This window comes from Phasianus colchicus, chromosome 15 (genome assembly GCF_987193195.1).
Source record: "Phasianus colchicus chromosome 15, bPhaCol1.hap1.1, whole genome shotgun sequence".
Taxonomy (NCBI): Eukaryota; Metazoa; Chordata; class Aves; order Galliformes; family Phasianidae; genus Phasianus; species Phasianus colchicus.
Genome location: NC_143450.1, coordinates 12562773 through 12581991, shown reverse-complemented (window position 1 = coordinate 12581991; position 19219 = coordinate 12562773). Strand labels below are relative to the sequence as shown.

The window sequence follows — 19219 nt, the reverse complement described above, 5'->3', positions numbered from 1 at the left end:
CAGACAAAATGATGTGATCCAGAGCATGCCCAACACACTGCAGCTGCTTGTGGGCAATGGAGATCAAGTTACAGCTAAAGGAAAACTCCACAAAACGCAAGTAATGTTGATCTTCCTTCTCCAGCACCTGTCAAGCTCTGTTACTTGCTGATGTAGCAGCAGTTGTTTCACACCCTGTGTTGTCTAGCAGGGGTCAGAGCTGGTTTTCTTTTTTTTAATGTTAGTTCTTTACAAACACATACTCCTGGCTTGACCACAAGTAGCTCAGAGGTATTGATATCACCTTAAATCCCAGTCAGTCCAGAAACTGTTATCATATTTGTTGAAAGTGCATTAGCTAAAAGGTTCAATGCATCAGTAGCTCGGTTTAAAACACCAGGCACCCTGTTGGCTTGTTAGCATCCTGCTCTGGGTTTTATGAGGGTTGGGAGAAAAATGCATGGGGCTGGAGTGGAGCAGCACTGAATGAAAGCTGTTCCCAAAGTGAAGGTCACTCCCCCAGGAGAGGCTGTCGGCCTGGAAAGCATCTTTAAACCTACAGGCCAGAGTCAAAGCAGCCAGGCGGCTGTGATAAATATGCAAGCCATGCTTCATTCAGGGAGAAAGAAGTGAGCTGTTGTATGCAGGGTGAGGGAGGTTGGGAGCTCCTGCCCAAAGCCGGCTCCGCAGCTGCTGATGCCAGCAGAGGAATTTCCCCAGAGACTGCATGCTCAGAGGCTGCACCACGGCTGGCGAAAAGCACAGGGATGGGAGAAAGCTGGAAGGCATGGGGACACAGGTGGGGTGAAGGGCCAGCCCCAGAGGCAGGCTTGGGGAGATGGTGAGGTGCTTTTATTGCTTTTGGGGAAAGCAGAGCTGGATTTGTTCCCAGTAAATTGTGCTGCAGAAACACTGCGACTTCTTGGCTGCTTCTCAGCATGTCCCCAGAGCTCGGGAACAGAATATTCCAGCTACCAACACAGCATGTGCTGCCTGTTGGGCAGAGCGGGGGAGATGGACTGGCAGAGGTGAGGACACTGGGAACACTGTGGTGCGTGGAGGCTGCCAGACATTGCCCATGTGCTTACACTAACTCGAGCCTGCATGCACCAAGCACAGCTCACTAGCAGAGCTTCCCTTCACAGAGAGCATCCATGTTTGCATGGTAGCCAGCCAAAGGCAGCAAGGCAATTTGTCCTCCTGGCTGATGCATAAAGGCCGTGCATAAGCTCGACTGCTTGCACGAACAATTTTCTTTCTTCCTCCTTGGCCATTAATTTATTTTTTTTAGCATTTAAAACTATGACACGGTTCAGTCTGGCTGCCCACAGAGTGAGCGTGGAGCGAGAGCCTCACCCAGCTCGCTCCGCCCTGCAGCCACTTTGGCTCTCACCCATCGCAGGCTCTTCCTGCTCACGTGGCAGAGCTGGGCAGCCCAGGCTGGCATCTGCCACCCAGCTGAGGTTGGCACTGCATGTCCCAAAGCCTCACAGAAGGTAAATAAGTGAGCCATGCTGGAGGGAAATCAACATGAGATGTGTAGTCTGCAAAGTGTGCTTATGAGTGCATAGAGACCCCCTTGGAAATATGGGACTGGGCTGACAGGGCTACAGGCTACTGTTTTGTTATTGCAGCTCAAATGTGAGAACATCTGCTCTGGATATTCAGCCAGGCTGCAAGGCCAGTGCTATCTCTTCTAGAGTTATAACCAAATCACACAAATTTCCTTTCGTAATTGTACTGGACAGATTCTTAAAAGTTTCTGGGACACATGGCACACTCTGGTGATCCCTGGGCTGTGGCACACAGTGACACTGCATCACATGAATGTGCTCACTGCTTTGGGGGTAGCCAAGTGGATCCTGAGGGAGAAAAACACTTTTTAAAGCCTGGATGGGAATGGAAGTTCCCTTGGGCTTCATTCTGCTTTTGAGGCTAGAAACACAAACTCCACTGGCTGTAGTAAGAACTAGGCAATAAGCACACATATCTTGGGCTGGGTATCAAGGGACACATGGGCCAAAATAGCCTCAGTAGAGAATCCCTGATAACCTAAGACTCTGTCTAGGGGCCAGTCAGACCTCTGACTCTGTTCCCCTTCTGAATGAGATGCTAAACTATGTCTGCCTTTCCTTCCCTTCTAACTGGTTAGCTGTGCAATCAGCTTTCTATTCTTCTCCATGCATTAGCTAGGAGCTATGTTTTCAGTGCCTTGTCACTTTGTTAGTGATTCCGCAGGGTCTGCATAGGTCTCTCCATATCAAACACCGAGTTTTTTAGGTGAACATTTTTGGGTACAAACGGGGCAGTGTGCTCATTGAAGAGAACAGGCCGGCGTGAAGCTTGTTATCAATGCTGTTTTTATTTGTAAAGTGCCACTGTAAATCAAAAAAGTCTTGTTAAATGATAACAATAGTGCAGGCTTAGCATTACGCCTTGCTTTTCATATGTGTATAATTTGTGCATAACTACACACAGGATTTGGACTCTGGCTGGCCTGCTGCATCAGGGGACAAGGACTGAGGGCATTAGAGACAGTCATGACCAAGTGACATTCCATTAGCTAGGGGTTAATCAAGTATTTTAACCTCCTCAAATGAAAGTGTGCAGGTTTTGCCGGGCTACAAAAGCTACTCCTTTAATCTCTTTCCATGAAACACACTGCATTCTCCAATCATCTTTGTAGTCCATACTCCATTTCATCATCCTCGAATGTGGATAACCACAATTACACACACTGCTCCGGAGGAAGGCTCATCAGTGCCTTCACTAATGGGATAAAGAGCTTCTGATGCATTTGAGGTTCACACTTGCCTTTTTCATGTTTTTTTGACGTCGTGGTGTAGTCACCCTATGACAGCGACCAAGCCACCTCTCCTGGCTGCGGTCACTAATCAGCCTTCTGATGGCTCCTTATTTGCCTTTCTGGGCCGTGAGCCATCCTCCCAGCCCTCCTGCCTTTAACCTTCACCAAAGTCACTGAACATCCCGAGTTGGAAGGGACCTATAGGGATCACTGAGTCCAACTCCGGGCTCCATACAGCATCATCCAAATCAGATCCCTATGTCTGAGAGCCAACGCTCCTTGAGCTCCGGCAGCTCAGAGCTGTGCCAACCACCCTGGGCAGCCCATTCCATGCCCGCTGCCTTCTGCTGCAGAGCTTTTCCCTTCCCACCCCCTTTACCTTCCCCAACACAGCTCCGTGCTGTGCCATAGACACAGCCTGTGATCATCAGACACCTGATTTTGTGTCCCCCTGATGGAGGAGAGAATCTGCTATGGGTGTCCCTTGTCTCAGTTCAGTTAGAATCACGGAACACCCTGAGCTAGAAGGGACTCGTAAGGATCACCGAACCTTACCCCTTCTGCACAGAACCACCCAAAAATCAGACCGTATGACTGAGAGCGTTGTCCAGACGCTTCCTGAACTCTGCCAACCCCGGTTCCACATCCACTGCCCTACAGACACCATTCTGACGCCCGACCACCCGCTGGCGAAGAACTGAGAAGCCCCTTCCCATCACAGCCCCCAGGATCAGTTCAGCAGCGGCACTCCTACAACCGAGCAACGACCAGCGCCTCACAACACACCTCCATACCGGCACTCCCAAGGGTAGTTCCCTTCCTGCACTACCAGCCATCCGGCCGGGGGCTGCGAGGAGCAGATCGCAGCGGTCCCGTCCCCCGCCCCCCATCCCCTCCACGCGCCGCCTCAATCGCCCCCGCGGCCCCTTTAAGCGCCCCCACTCGCGGCCGGGCGTTGCATCAGGCACGTGCGCGCCGCCGGCCGGCCGGGGGCGCGCCCCGCCCCTCCTTTCCCCTCTTCCCCTCCCCTTAGGTCGGGTGTGTGCGCGCGCGCGGCCGGGGCGGCGCTGCGCGGCGCGCGCCCCCGCGGCTAGTCGCGTGGTCCCCGCGCGGCTCCATATTGCTGCGGCGGCGGCCGCTGTGGGGGGGGCGGGGGGAGACGCCGCGTGCGCGTGTGAGTGCGCTGAGGGGGCGCTTCCCCCCGTGCGGGGCGGGGGCGCGCAGATGGCGACGCAGGTGGAGGCGCTGCTGCCCGGCGCCCCGCTGCTGCCCGCCGAGGAGCGCGCCCTGGTGCTGAAGCCGCCGCAGGACGGCGGCCGGGAGAAGGGCGAACCGCCCATGGGCCCCGACGGCGGCCCCGCGGCTCCGCGGCCGCCCAGCGCCAAGCAGCAGAAAGAGGAGAGCAACAACCAGGAGAAGGAGAGCCTGCTGCGGGCGGGCGGCGAGGCGGAGGAGGGCGGCGAGGCGGGCGGCGGCGGAGCGGGGAGAAGGGAGTTCATCGAGGCTCCGCCGCCCAAGGTGAACCCCTGGACGAAGAACGCGGCCGCGCTGGCGGTCAACGGGCAGTCGCCTCCAGGTGGGTGCGGGGGGGCGGCGAGGGATCCGGGGGTGCGGCGGCGGCGACCGCGCCCCGGCCGGCAGCGCCATGCGGCACGGCGTGCGGCCCGAGGGAGCGCGGCGGGGAGGGGGGGAACCGGCCGGGCCGCGAGCGGGGAGAGGGGGAGGGGAGCGGCCGGGCCGGGGCCATGCGGCTGGGGGAGGCCCGAGGCGGGCGGAGGGCGCGGTGCGGGCCGCGCTCGTTGGGCCGGGCGGGCGGGCGGGCAGGAGGAGGCCTCCCCTTCCCAGCATTCCGCCGCCGCGCAGGCAACGTGGTGGCTTCCCCCGGCCCGGCATGTGATTTCCCACACGGCTCGGCCTCCTCCTCCGCCGGCCCACGTGCGCGGCTCCGAGTTCGAGTTCGGCCCGATGGGGGGAGGGAGGGAGGGAGGCCCCGGGGTGCCGTGCGGAGGCCTCGTGTGCGCCGTGCGGGCCCCGCGGGTTCCACGGGCCGTGCGTGCTGTGCTGAGGCCCCGGCGCCTGTCGTAAGGCTGAGGCGAAATGGCTGAGCGCCGCTGCTTCGCCTCTTCGGGTTTCTTTCTTTTTGTTGTTTTGCTTGTTTATTTGGTAGGAGATGCAGTGCTATTAGGATCGACTTCTTCTCGGGAAGAGCAGTGAGGCTCTGGAATGAGCTGCCCGGGGAGGTGGTGGAATCCCCGGCCCTGGAGGTGCTCGAGAAATGTGGATGTGGTGCTGAGGGACGGGGCTTAGCGGGCAGTGTTGGTGGTACAGATGGACTAGATGACCTCAGAGGCCTTTTCCAGCTTCTGTGCTTGGGAGCTGCTTGGCTGAAGTTTGATTCCTAGTATTTTTGGCCTATCTCTGCGAGCTCCGCAGTCACGCTGCCAGGTATGACATCAGGTTCCTTGTTACTGTGCTGTGTTTTGCAAGAAGCATTGCAGGCTAGGTGGGATGATTCACCAGAGGTATTATTGATCTTTGAAAGATGGACACCTCTGCAATTTCCACCTGGAAAGCTGTCGTCTTAATGGTAGCGTACAGGAGAAGGTCAGTGTGCCAGGTAAAAGTCTGAGCCCAGATGGTTTGGTGGTTTGTCATTGTGTGTGCGATGCACAACGAAATCCAGCACTGTGCTGCTGTCCGCATTTTCCTCTTGCATGCAGCGTGACATCCAGCTGCTCACACTGCTCCTTTGTGTGAGAGCTGGGCTCTGTCACGCTGCCTCCTTAGGCAACACTCCCTAGGAATCAACCAAAAGGTGCAAAAATACGAGACGTTTCCCCAGTGTTTCTGTTAGAGGCCTTGCAGCGCATCTGAAACATGCTAAAGTGGGGACTCAGGAGCCTGAGCAGGCTCCGTGTGGCAGATGAGGGGACTCTGCAATGCCTGATATGATTTTGAGGGAATAGCATAACAGTGGGCAATAAACATGCAACACCCAGCACATTGTTGGGCCTGGCCCAGTTCTCCCAGTATTCCTGGAGGAGTTGAAATAATGGAATTGGTTTTTGCAGTGCCCCAGACGCTGCCACTTGGCTCTCTTGCTCTTGGGGCATTGTTTCTTTTGCTGCCCGGTTCGTTAGCAGAAGAGAAAACGTGTAAAACAAACACGGCTGGCGAACTCCCACGAGAGGCAGACTGGTGGCTGGCCTTGCATAGCGGCCCTTTGCCTGAGTGCCTTCTCATAGCCTTCACAGGCTCCTGCCATGTCTTTGCTGCTTTGGCTGGAGGATTTCTTCCAGCAGATCTTTCTGAAAAGACATCTGGAGTGTGAGAATTGCAAAAGTTGTGCTGTGGTGCAGAAGATGAGCTGTGGTGTTGCAGTGACCTCCAGGAGATCATAAAAGAAAAGTGGCTTCTCTGTATGCTTGAAACACATTGAGCACACGTAAACTCTGGAAAGGCATTACTGAATGTTTTTAGGTTTTTAGCATAGGAACCGTGGTTGGCAATTGAGCTGTGCTCCCAGCATGGTGTTGTGTGCTGATTTACTGAATGTTTCCAGCCCTGATCCTGCTATAGAGGAGGTAGTGAGGAGGGCTGGGAGCTAGTGAACATCAGGACAGCTCTCTAAAGATATGGGGATCCCTCTATGGCTTGTTTTACAGGCTTTCAAAGCCCTAATTTTTTATAATGATTGTATTAATTATAGGCCTGAAGAGCAGATTTAATGGACAAGACATGCTCCTTAAGGAGTTCACTCGTTCTGTAACGATCTGTGCTGGAATTAGTGCTTACTAAAGTAAAGGAATTGAGCTCAAGCTCAGAGGAAAACAGAGCTGTACTCAAAATCTCTGTGAGTTTTCACTATCTATGTCTGACTACGGATGTGGAAGAGCTTGGCAAATCCCCTTTTGCTTGTTTTGAACTTTACTTCCTGCAGCTAAACATCACCTGGGAAGGGTGAATGCGTGGAGGTTTGATGCAGATGCCAAGTAACAGGATCTGGTTTGGGAGGAATTAGGGTTTATTTCCAGAAGCAGATGTTTTTGGGGTGCACTGAAGTTTGGGAGCGAGGTCAGTATTGGAAAGTTTGAGTAAATGTTGCTGCTTTTTCAGGAAGGCAGGCTGAAGCAAAGCCTCTCCTTGCTGCTTAACCCCTCCTCCCAAAAGCATAACTGCATGGCATTAAGGGTAGAAACCATTAGGCCGAGTTAGACAACAGCAGTGCTGCTGGTGCTATAAGCAGAGGATCAGGCACTGGTAGAGAGATGCACCCAGCAATCTGTCATGGTGCTTGTCACAACGTGCACTATATTTCTGTTTGTGTGCATTTCAGAGTTGGGGTGCAAGTGGGAAGAAGGGGGTGGTCCTTTAAGCTGTGAAATGACACATAAGCATGTCAAATGTGGCAAGGGTTGTGTTAGTACTTACTGCTCATGAGGGACGCTGACAGGGCTGGTAATGACACCTCATTTTTGCTCTCTCATCAAATAGCAAGGTCTGTGTGACAGTCCCTCCTTACATGCAAGTTGCTGTGTGTTTTCTTCTTATCATGTAAATAAATGCAGCCAGCAGCCTGACTTGCAAAGACACAATTGCAGGGAATGTATGTGCAGGAGTGAAGGAAACATTTTCTGACAAAACCAGCTTTGCACTTCTGGCTATAAACCAAATTTGAAATATTTTCTCCTAATTCTTCAATAAAGAAATGTGGCTTCAGTTAAGACAACTCGACCTTCTGGAACATTTTGTACTCCTCTGTTGTGCCCTGCACCAGTGCTAGCAGTGATGCAAGCGTTGGTGCGGACAGGTGTTAACAGCACCCCGTTTTGAAAACCTGCTGGATTTATTTCAAGAAATGTTGCATCAAGGCACTTGGCACTTCTTAATTTTTAAAGCTATTTACATCTTGGAAATAAGAACATGCAAATTTTAATGACTAGCAGTGCCATTGCTAAGCACTAACTTTTATGCCATCTCTCCTTCTAGTTGCAAATTCAGTATTTCTTAGTGGAGATGCAAGAGGTGCTTTAGTTTCTTGAGCAGAGTTTCTTGCTTGCCATTTGGCAGATGCACTGGGAGGATAAGCAGCACTTTCCAGAAGGCACACCTTAGTTCCTAGCAGCAAGCAGTGGAGGTTGGCTGCCTATTGTTCAGAGATGGCAGCACACAGGCTGGGCTGGCTACTGGTGCTGAGAAGAAGGCAGGGAAAGATAGATTCATGAGCTTCTCACCCTTCAATGACTAAGTCCCCAAAGGGCTTTCCTTGAAGCCAGCCTCCAGTACAGGAGATAAGCTGTGTGGAAAGCTCATTTTACCTTTGGCATTTCTTTCTATTTAGAGTAGATGCGCACATCTGCCTGCTGGGGTATCTAGTGTGGTAGAACTGCACACACCTATTTCCAAAGCGTTGGGCAATTCTTGCTTTGTCTTGGCATGTAATTGTGGAGCTCTTTTGGCTGTTGGTTGCAACAGAGCTGCTATCGCAGCACAGTCCTCTCCTCACCACCCCACGTTTCCTCTCTGAAATATACGGTTTTGTTCCAATCCCACAACTCATGTTTGAGTAACGCTTCCCGTTTTACTGGCGAGCATGGGGATAACTGGAACTGCTGCTCCCCAAACATGCAGGGTGGTATTATTCCTCCCCCACATACCTTTGCCCTTCAGCTTTGTGCTGGACCTTTGCCCTGCCGTGTGCTGTTTGTTTCGGGAAGGCGGGGGAGCGCGGCTCCATGGAGCTGACTCATGGGCCCCAGCTGCTGGGATTCGGTGCCTTCTTCCACCTCAACCTCCAGTTCCAGGCTGCCAGCCACGAGGTATCACTGGATGAACCTCGCCAGAAGTCTCTTTCATTTCTATAACTCTTCTAAGCATTTTATTGTCTGTAGTAGCATGGGGAGGATTGCGCTGGGGTCATTGGACAGAGGGGGGGCTTTGTTCTGCTGAAGGACAAAATAGAGTGCAAAAACAGCTGGGAATTGAGGTGCTGGGTGCAGTGCTGTATGCTTGCTTCTAAATTATGACACCTGATCCTTTCACTATGCTAAAATAGTGTGAAATTATTCAAGGGGAATGCAAAATGTCAACCTGGATAGCGTGAGGTTTCTCTTTGCACACTTGAAGCTACTTTGTAAGGAATCTCAGATACCACCTCAGTGGTAGCACTTGTTTGGCTAAATAGAGAACATTCATTTTAGTAGAAAGCTGTGCTGCTGGACCGGGTTGAGTATTTTAATCCTTACAGTTACTTGCTACAAACAGCAAGGGTTAAAAATATAATCACCTTAATGAAAACTTACATAAACTTGCATACTGCCAGAGTACTGCAAAGTCCTTTGTGACCACGCAGCTCTTGGAGGAGCTCTGGTCCTATCACAGTAACTGGGCAGACCAAGGTACAGTGCCTCACTATGGATCTCATATGTAGCAGAGCTGGGAAGGGTTTTTGCTCTCCTTTTGCCAGGAGTCTGATGAGAGTGGTGAGCTTTGTTTCTTCCCAACTATGATGTTCATGTACATTTTGACCTTTAAAAATGTTACCTGCTGGTCATTTTGGCACTGGACCCTTTGCTAATGTACTAACAGGGGCTGAAGATTGTGTGATGCATGGCTTCTGATGTGGCCAGCTCTGTTTTGCAGCTGTCTTGAGACCATGCTTCAGTTCCAAACTCATTACTGTAGGTCTAGGGCCTGTTTAGTGATCTGTGAGTGGTGTTAGGAGACTTTACTCCTTGCTCCGAAGTAACCAGCTGATCTGAAAATCTGTTAGCAAATGGTACAGGTGTGTGACTAAATCACGTAAGAGAAGTAAAAAAGAACTTCTAAGAAATTAATACAGTTACAAGAACTTAAGGCAACTGTTTGTGTATTTAGGAAACAATAATTGGTGACCAGAACAAATAGGAACTGAATTTGGCCTTGAATAAATCAATTCTTAGAGTTCTCTGTAGGAGGAGTCCCAGGTTGGGTTCGGGCTGGATTGGCTGGGAGGAGGAGTGGGTGCACATGAGGGTGCTGCCACAGAGGAGTGAGAACTGGCACAAAGCACTGGAAAAATTAGGTGTGATGGTAGTTCTAATACTGCACAAGATGTACGTTTTTTGGGGGGGAGGAAGGGTTGTAGAAACTGTGGTCAAGTACAGTGTCAACATGTTTCCAAACATAGACTCATCCTGTAATTGCACGTTCCCAGAAAATTCTCCTAACTGAACTTTTCTCTACCAGAGCATATATTTGTACAGCAGCCTGGGGGCTCTGGGGCAGGGAGTATCGCCTTTTCTGAGCAAATCAGCGCGTGGCACGTGGCAGCTCTGCCAGTTACAGGACAACAGCAGACTGCTGATGGGGATCGAACCGCAGAAGCCATCCTTAGCAAGTCAGCTGGCCCCACTTAGGTGTGAAGCTCACAGTGGATTTTGCTAGAGTCAACCATTAATGCCACATGTGGTTGAGGATATTCTGCTGTGACGTGCAAGGAGAAAGAGGAACAGCTGTGAATTGACTGGGCTAATACCTTTATCAGTGGTTTACCTTTAATGTCCTTCTGGAGCAAAGCTGACTTAGGAGCAGCAGCTTGCCTCAACATTTTCTTTTGTTGCAGTGCTGTCTGGGAACACATGGCAGGCAGTACTCGGTGGTGGTTGTGATTTTTCTGGGGCTTTGAGTCATCTTATTTCTTTCCATGGTCACAAGTCAGAAGGCTGGTGGAGATCTGTGCTGCAGATAGCTCCGGACTGGAGTGTGTTGGAGATGACCAGGGCAGCCCTGCCTGGGAGGGAGTGCTCTGTGTCAGACAGAAGCCAGTGTTTATTTCAGAAATGGATAATACCTAACGGAGCTGTCTGTGGCTGACGTTTATCATTATGGCTCAGTCTGATATTGGTGGTACTTGGAGGTGACACAGGCGCCCTTTGTTCACATAATGGAGAAAATGGCACTCTGGTTCCCTCTGAGCGTGCCCTGATGTGTGTTCCTGAGGAAGCATGCTCGCTTCCTGCCCGACACCCCTGGAGGTGGCTGGATGCAGGCTGTAACGTGCTGCTTTTAGTAGGGCTGGCCTGGGACCAGCAGACCCGCAGTTGCCTTTCTGTGATCCTGACTCACTCCCCAAAGCGGCCCTGGCTTCTGAGAAGGCACGGGAGTGGCATCACTGGCCCAAGAGGATAGGCATGAAGGAAAAGCATCTCTGGTGCTCTTCATTGTTGGCTTTTTGGCTTCCTCCCCATAGCCTGGGAGGGCAGTGAGCACGTGCTCCATTCTGGCCCCACATCCCCTGCCCCAGTTTGTCCTCTGCTTCAATGTGGGGCTGCAGCCCCAGGGGTCGAGGGGAAGGAAGGAAGCAGCATTTGTCCCCGACACACCACAGAGCACGTCTCCAGCTGAGCAGCAGCATGCAGTGTGCCTGCAGTGACTCTGCAGTCTGCAAGGCATGGCCATGTGCGGGGCGGGGGGGGTCGGCCCATCTGCTGAGTGGGAGGGCACAGGGGGTGGCTTGCCCCTTCTCCTCCCTTCCCAACAGTCCTCTGAGTTTTCCGAGTCACATGTTGGATGATACGTGGAGAGAACAGGGCGGTTTCAGGGCTAGATTCGTTAGATACTGAGTCTGAAACGCTGAGAAAAGAGGTGAGTTTTTCCTGACTAAATATGTGGGGAAACTAGAATTTGATTGTAAAAGCCACAGAAAGAGGAAAGGATAGAGTTTTATTGGTGAGAAAGGTGTGTGAGGAGGAGTTTGGGTGGGGGTGTCATACCTGCTCGGTAACAAAGATGCTGCTGGATGGTGGGTGCGTTGTTAAATACCTAGCACTGCCTCTAACCAGATAATTTGCAACACCTTTTCAGCTTTCACACTGAATTCACCCTGCTTCCTCTCCCCCATCATAACAGTGCTTTTGGAAGCATCTGGTCAGTGCTGCAAATGAGTAATTGTTAATTTACCAAATGTTAGTTACCAGGCTATCCGATTTGCACACTTACGGATGAAAGAAGCTAGTGAACAAATGAAATAGAAATTATAATTAAGTAAGATTTAAATGTTTGATAGGCCACCATTCACTTCAAACTACAGGAAATTAGTTTCTTCAGATTCTTCAAGGTCGAATTGCCTTTTTTTTGTGTGTGTGTAGAACGTTGCAGAAAGAATACTGAATTTATTTCTGCAAGACACTTAAGATTCTCGTTACAAAGATTTTATACATTTCCTATTGCCCTTCCAGATACTTACAGAGCTTGGGAACAATGTCTATTTCTGCCAACCCCCCCTGAACCCACAAAACGAAAATAAGTACCTACTGAAAATAAGGAGCATACTATTGAGTTTCCACATGGCTGTAGATAGCAATACTCTTCGCCCAGCACAAAAGAATGTAATGGAGTGACAGAAGCACTTTACCCTGTGTCAGCCCACATTGGCAAGTCTGCTACAAAGCTGTGCAGGGATGGAGATAAAGGGTAAACAGAGCAAAGAATGAAGTGTGAAGAATGATACCAGCACACATTAATGAAGAGAAATGTTGTCATTGAAGCAGTAGGTACTGAAATGTGGAGAAACGGGTCTCAAAAATGTCATTAGGAGATTTAAATCTGACTGGAAAAGAAGCAATGGGATATTTGTGCTTGAGATCCCACCCAACGAGACAGGAAGCAAATCACAGAGATTCCCTGCCATGTGCTCAGATGACAAAGCATTAGATGTTCCTGACTGTAATCATATTAAATTTCTGTTTCCAACTCCCAGCTGAACCTTGAAAGCTCGGGGGAATACCTAACACCATCTAATGCATCTTCTGAGCACGCAGGAATCCACTGCAGAGAGGGTGTTGCACTGAACTGAGCAAAAAGGGGATGGGTTTCTTTTGGCTTCTTAGTCTCAGGTGAGCTACTGTATTTCCCTTTTTTTTTTTTTTTTTTTTAACTTAAAACAGAGAATGTTGTATATGACATTTGCACTCTGTACAGGGAGGAATTTGATACAAGTGACCCTCATCTTTAAAACATAAAATGAAACCTGTAAGCGTGGCCTTGAAGAAGATTTGGAGAAGACATGCGAGATTACAGGCAGGCAACTCTCTTACTTGACTTGGGGTTGACATCTGAGTTGATCTCATTAACAGCAGAGAAGTGGAACTACACAAGGGCAAAACTTGGAGGGTGATTGGAAAAGCTGCATGTTTGATTAAAGTCTGGTCCAGAGTGGGAGATGTCTCACACAGGCTGCGAGTCTGAGGATTTGTAATTCAGTTAAGAGATTTAATTATCTTGTATTCGCTGTGCTGCCCCCTGTATCCTATAGACTCCCTCCTTGGCCCTCTATCCTCAGCGCTAAGATGGAGAGAGCCTTGAATTTCAGATTGGGGGTTTTCACGGAGGTTTGTGGCATCCCTGCCTGGTGTTGCAGGCACATATGTGCCAATGTGCATGTAGCAGGGCAGTATGCAATAAGCCTGTCATAGGGAAACCCCCTCCTGCATCAATTTCTGTAGGATGGGATCCAGTTAGCTTTCAGGCTGCTGCAGAGTCGTTCCTGCATTTCAACAGGATTCTCTTCAAGCACATCAATTTTGCCTGATGATGCCTGAAACTTTATTGCCTGTTCAATGCCCACTAGTTTCAAGAACAGTTTGGAGATAGTGGCTGAGGTTGTGCTGGGCTCAGGCTGTTGTAGGCTCTGTCTGTGCTCACCTCTTGAAGGCTGGAGGCTTATTTGTGATTAAGGAGCATGAGACAGAGCTGGCTCAGCTGCCACTTTGTGGCATCAGACATCAGACTTTTATCTTGCTCCTTCCTTTAAGATGCTGTGTGCTACCTCTGGCTTTTTGTTTGGTGTTACAGCTTGTAGTTTGAGCAACCGCGTTTTGGGGTGAGAGGAGAAGGGGTTAATGCGAGAGAACATCCAGTGTTTGTTCTCTCCAATACAAGCACTGATAAGTAGATGGGAGGAAAAACAGCCATGACCTTACTGTTATGCTTCATGTGTCTGTGCATATATGAGTGCAGGATTCATGGGATTGTTTGTTTGGAGCGCTCTCTTCTTCTCTGGTCAAGCTGACCAGCTGCATTCCTCAGAACATCTCTGATGCCTGGAGAAGAGACTCCTTCCAAGCAGATCCCTGGAAGATGCTTCTGCAAAACACCATGCTGATCTCATTGGTGCCTGTGTACTCAGTTATATGCCAGTCACAGCCTTGCTCAGGAAGTGAGCAATGAAGGAGGAGTCTTGGTATCAGCATTAAGGTACTAATTCAGTGTAGTGCATAGTGTGAGTGTAAAGCTAGGGAGCTCTTCCAGGTAATAATGTTCTTTTGCAGTTGGTAATTTTTTTCAGGATGTGTTTCCCTTGCAGCTTGGTAAGGCCAGAGATCTTCATCCCTTTTCAAGTGCATGAAGTTAGCTGGGGCACAGATTTTCTGCAGCAGAAACTCATTGCAAGAATTGTTTCCACATGGTTTGTGAGAAATCTATGCCAGAGCTCATGCTGGCTGCAGTTCTTCAGTCTCTTAGCACAGGTGAATGGGATGTCCCCAGATAATGGCCTGCCTGTGTGAGAAGGAGCTGATCCTCTGCTTTGATGGACATCAGAAAACCACTTACAAAGATCTAATGGTCTGCTCAGACACTTCTGGAGAAAAGGATCTGAAAGCTGATCAGAGCTTCTGCAGTTGTTTTCTTTAACCTTTTTCTTGAACAGTTTTTGTAGTGTCTTAATGCCTAAACCAACATTGGTGACCAAGGTCTATTTATCTGGATTGGATCTTTCACCCATCTCAAGCCTCAGCTTCCCTTTGCGGGGGTGAGGAGACTTCCTAGTACAGCAGCCAGTGCTGTCTGAAGCTGGTGGCTGAGGAGGGCTGGGAAGATCTGGGTGGCTGAGGGCTGGACCCTCCCTGAGCCTGCTTGGCAGGAAAGGAAGGAGGGGAGCAGGAAGCAAGCAAGATCCTCGGGAGGGACCTAATTGTCCATGCTAATCTCTGGGGTTTGGGTTTCTTGCTTTGCTACTTCTTCCTAGCAGACCTCGCCCCCTTCTCTGCTAAGCGTTGCTTTGAAGAAGCTACTAACTGTCTGAGGAACCTGTGCAGGCACTATCTGGGCCTCTCTGGGGAAGGCAGGTGATACAGATTTGAGCTGAGAAGTTGCCTGGGGATGGAGAAGAGATTCAGGTAACACTGGTCTCTTTGCAGGAGAAGCTGGACTCTGTAAATTGGGACCTTTTCCCTACCTGTGCTGTTCCCGTGTTTTTGCTGTTTCTGCATTGCTGTTTGTGAGGATTGTTCCCATAGCTGGGAAGCAGTGAGTGTGGTGTGCTTAGCTGCTTATGTTGAGGCAGAGGGAGCTGTGGGTAGGTTCAGACTTCCTGTGAAGGTGCTTGGGTTTGGTACTGGGGAGATGTGGGCTCTTAAATTGAGGAGCCTGCTTGGTGCTGTCCCAGATATCTGATATATAGTAGCAGTGGGCAAATAGCTCCTGTAGAGGGGATTTTGTGTGTAACGCAGCAGCTTTTCTCTGTAAATGCCCCAGTTAAACGTACTGTCTCCTCTTCTGTTCAAAAATATCATCAAGCAAAAATTGTGATTCCATATCCCACACCCCCATCCCCCTCTCACCCACACCTAAAATAGGAAGGACTGTCCTCAATTTAGCTGTTTCCTGGGCTATTAGCACTATAGCTCTGGATATTGGTGCTCACAGCCAGCACCCCTGTAACACATCCACATTCGTATGATGGTCTTAAAAGGGATGCTTGGTGCCTCCCAAACATCCTGCTGCTACAGTGTGCATCCTTGACCTCTTCCTGCTCTCTCCTTTCCTCCACCCCTTGCACTGATAACAGGGGGATGCATGGAACTTGGTTCCCACTGAGCTGTGGGCTGCATGGATAATACACAGAGCTGAAAAGATTGTTAATGTGCTTGAGAAATGCCTGCCTCTGCAGAGATTGCCACTGCATGTCATCATTATGATCCTTCTGTTCAGATATCAGCTCTAATGTTTCCTGGCTTTTGGGCCCAGGGTGAAAAACAGAAGACCATACACACGAGAAGGGGAAGGAAATGTGAGACCACAGGGCCCAAATTTCTTGGGGCTCTCTCACTCACGCTGCAACATTGGCACTATCTTGCCCTTTCCTTTTGGTTGCCTGAGGATGATGATGTGTCAAGCCGACACTGTGGGGCTGGGTGTAGCAGGGAGGTGTGGAGCAGATGGGGGTGAAGCTGCTGCTCTGTATGGGGAGCATAGCCAGCTGGTACAGAGCTGCTCTGGAGCATCATCCCCTGCAGCATCTGGCCCACGATAGGGTACTTGGCTTTGGGTGCCTGGAAGTGAGGCAGGTGGGAAACTGTTTGTGTGTGTAGTGGGAGATGTCCTTGGGGCTGGTTTGCTTTCAATATTGAGGCTTTGTGTAAGCGTTGTCTCTACGATGGGGACTTCTGTGTTTGATTTTTAACCTTTAGAGTATTGAGGAGGACTGAAACATGTTAAATGGGCCCATTGGAACACAACCCTAACACTTCTTTGCTGACCACGCATGCTTCTACCTCCTCCCTGTGGCTTTCTTGAGAGAAGAGCTGCGCAATTTAGGCTGCTTTTGGGAACACCAGGTGCTGTCCTTAATTAGCAAGCTAATCTCTAATCTAGTCACTCTTGCTTGTAGAGTAGGAGGCATCCAGGAGGAGCGTTGTGCCTCAGTCCCTCACTAGCCCTGTTTCATATGCATCTTTTGTGTTTCGGAAGAGGATGTCCTGCAGGCTGCTTGCACTGTGCTCTTTCTCTGCAGAGGAAGAAGTTGCCTGCTCACCCAACTCTCTGCATCTCTGCTTAAATTCCATTATGCTATGATTATAGGTATGATGAGTTGGACAGGCTAAGCCTCCCTAGACAAGAGGGCTGATGCTTAGAGGATGGACAAACGCCATTCCTCAGTGGCAGTCATGGTGGCAGCAGACTTCCTGAGGGTGAATGTGAGTTGTGTCTACCCCTGGCCAGCACCATCGAGGAGTTCCCACTGCTTTTCTACAGCACATTTAGCGGCACATCTGCTCTAAAATTATAATGGCTCCTCTCTAGAGAAGCCAAGTGAGCCTTGCAGTGCATCTCTGAGGCTCAGCAGGGCTTTGGGGGATTTGGCTGTGAACTGAGCGTAGAGGCCTCGAGGGAATGCCAGCTTTGCATTGTGGCAGCAGTGTGACCAGTAGGAAGCATCCCTGAGGGGTTATGTGCAGCTTCTGCCTGACGTGGTGGTTGTGGCTGCTGGAAGGGGCTGCCCTGGGCCTCTGTGGGTGGCTGGCCAGGTTGGGGCATTACATGGAGAGTTGGTTGGGCAGGCTGGAGCAAGAAGAATGGTTGCCAAGGCCTGCAGCCCTTGGCTGGCACAGAGAAATTTCCCTTCTCAGCCATTGTTTTTTACTATTATTTTTTTTCATCTGTTAATTTTGTTTTTGGTGGTACTTAGTACAGCCAGCTGATCCAAAAAAGTGGGGTATGTATTAACGAGTGCTTCCACCTTGTTCCTCTGCAAAGACTTTGGCTGGAAGTTGCCCAAGCAGGAAAATAAAGAAACTGCCTTTTATTTGGGACCTGTTAAATCAAGTACAGTGTGTTCCTGCTCATTGTTGTTGGGAGCCTGACCCTCATCGGTAACCATCACAGAAATGCAAGGTGTTCAGATGTGTCTGGTGATGTGCTGGTGGAGGGCTGCAGTAGAACACGCAGTCTGCAAAGAATTGAGACTGGTGCTTGGAGGCTTTTCTGGACACACTGGCTTTTCCCTGAGATCATGTCTTCAGTGTGGCTGCAAACTATGAGCATGCATAATGGCAGAGGGAGTTCTGAGCGTTTTCTCACTGTGTCAGCTGTAGAGAAGCACCCTTCCTGAGGATGCCTTGTACACAGCGTGCTGTCAAAGGCAGAGAAATAGCAGCTTTTTAGTAGAGGTGTTTTTTTGCTGTTTCTGCATTGGTTGAGTGCTGTCTGAAAAGCATTGCCCTGACTAAGGGGTAGTCCGTGCTGCAACTTTTGTGACTTTCTAACTGAATGTGTGTTTTGGGCAGCCGATAAGCTGGAGCCAGGGGCCTGCCCCCGTCCTAGAAGGATCTTGGCTTGCTGGCAGCCTCCCTTCCCCCTATTCTTCCAAGTTCCTAGAAGAAAATGTAGCATATTACTCTCTAAAATACACTGTTTCCATAGCATCTTAGGAAGCGTTTATCAACAGGGTTTTTCCACTCATAGTCTCCTGTATATTCCATTCTCCAAAGAATGGAACCATCAGAAAAAGCTCATTTGGTTTTTGGCTTGGCTTCCCCTGCTCTCCCCTGGCTGGACGCTGCATTAGATGCTCTGCACAGGTCTTCATTTGGTGACCCTGCTCGGGGAGCGTGGAGGTGTCAGCAGCTAGCTCATGGATTGGGACTTTGTACATTTTGCAGTCATTTTGTTCTTCACTGCTGTCTGTTAGAAGCCAGTGTAGAAGGTTATTAATGAGAGCAATACATTCAAGTATTCAAGCACTAACTCCTTCAAAATCTTTCTTGCAACAAGTGGTTGAATTGGAGTGGGTTCCCAGCTAGATTGATCTTTAACTTGGGATACTAGGAAAACACTTGCTCTGTTTAGCTAAAGCAAACAAATCAAGAGGGGAGGAACCTTTTAAATATGATTTGCACTCCAGCTGCAAAGAATACTGATTTTTTTTTCTTCTTTTGCAGATATATTTCCAGCTGATGGCCAGTCTGGTATGTATTAATTAAAAATGGAGTTCTTCACACCTCGCTTCTCCATGTCTTTCCTGCACTTCTCTTTTTGCAGAGTCAGCACTAAACAAATTTAGAAGACTGGTGCAGAAATGTGCAAGACACTTTAAAAAAAAAAAAAAAAGACCCTTGGAACTTACAGGGTTTAATTCTGTGTAACTGATGTCTCAAGATGCAAACCTAGCTTAGAATTTTGTTGCTAGTATTTATGTTAGTTATCAACATCTTGATGTGTCCCGACACCTGAAGGTGCGTACCTGAATTTGCAATACTTTAAAAAGTCCAAACCTCCCCTTTGGGTGGTTTAGTATGTGTGTTGTTACTGTGTATCTCTGTTAAGGACTATGGTATGGTTTGCACCTGTTTGCTGTCAATGCGAGACCAGTGTTAACTTCTTGGACTGCGCAGAGCCTCCTGAGGATGGACCCTGTATAAAAGGATTGGGCTTATCAGTTGAAAGGGGAGGCTGTGCTGAGTGGGAGGCCTGACTCCAGTAGCTTTTTAAAGCAGGCATCAGTCACTTTAATTCTTGCTTTTCCCAGACTGTCACGGGCTCTTCATCCAGGTTGACACTGTTGGAGAGCTCATGTTGAAGGAGAGGCTTATGTTTCACCCAGTGATACCAAGAGTGCTCAGGAATTCTGTTATCCCAGAGCTAGAGTTCCTTTTGGAGACCTGTAGCGAAGGC

General features: G+C 49.7%; 1 protein-coding gene across 3 annotated transcripts in view; it reads left to right on the top strand.

The window, feature by feature from the left end:
* Positions 1-3901: 3901 nt before the first annotated feature.
* LARP1 (La ribonucleoprotein 1, translational regulator) overlaps positions 3902-19219 on the top strand; it is a 39193-nt gene continuing 23875 nt past the window's right edge. For 2 of the 3 annotated variants that reach the window (XM_031598234.2, XM_031598233.2), the window contains exons 1-2: positions 3902-4361; positions 18487-18513. In XM_031598234.2, coding sequence (XP_031454094.2) covers positions 4010-4361; positions 18487-18513 — 379 coding nt within the window. In that variant the 5' untranslated portion in view covers positions 3902-4009. Of the gene's footprint in view, positions 4362-8098; positions 8605-18486; positions 18514-19219 lie in introns of those variants that run through there. The other variant, XM_090150978.1, reaches the window with a different exon arrangement.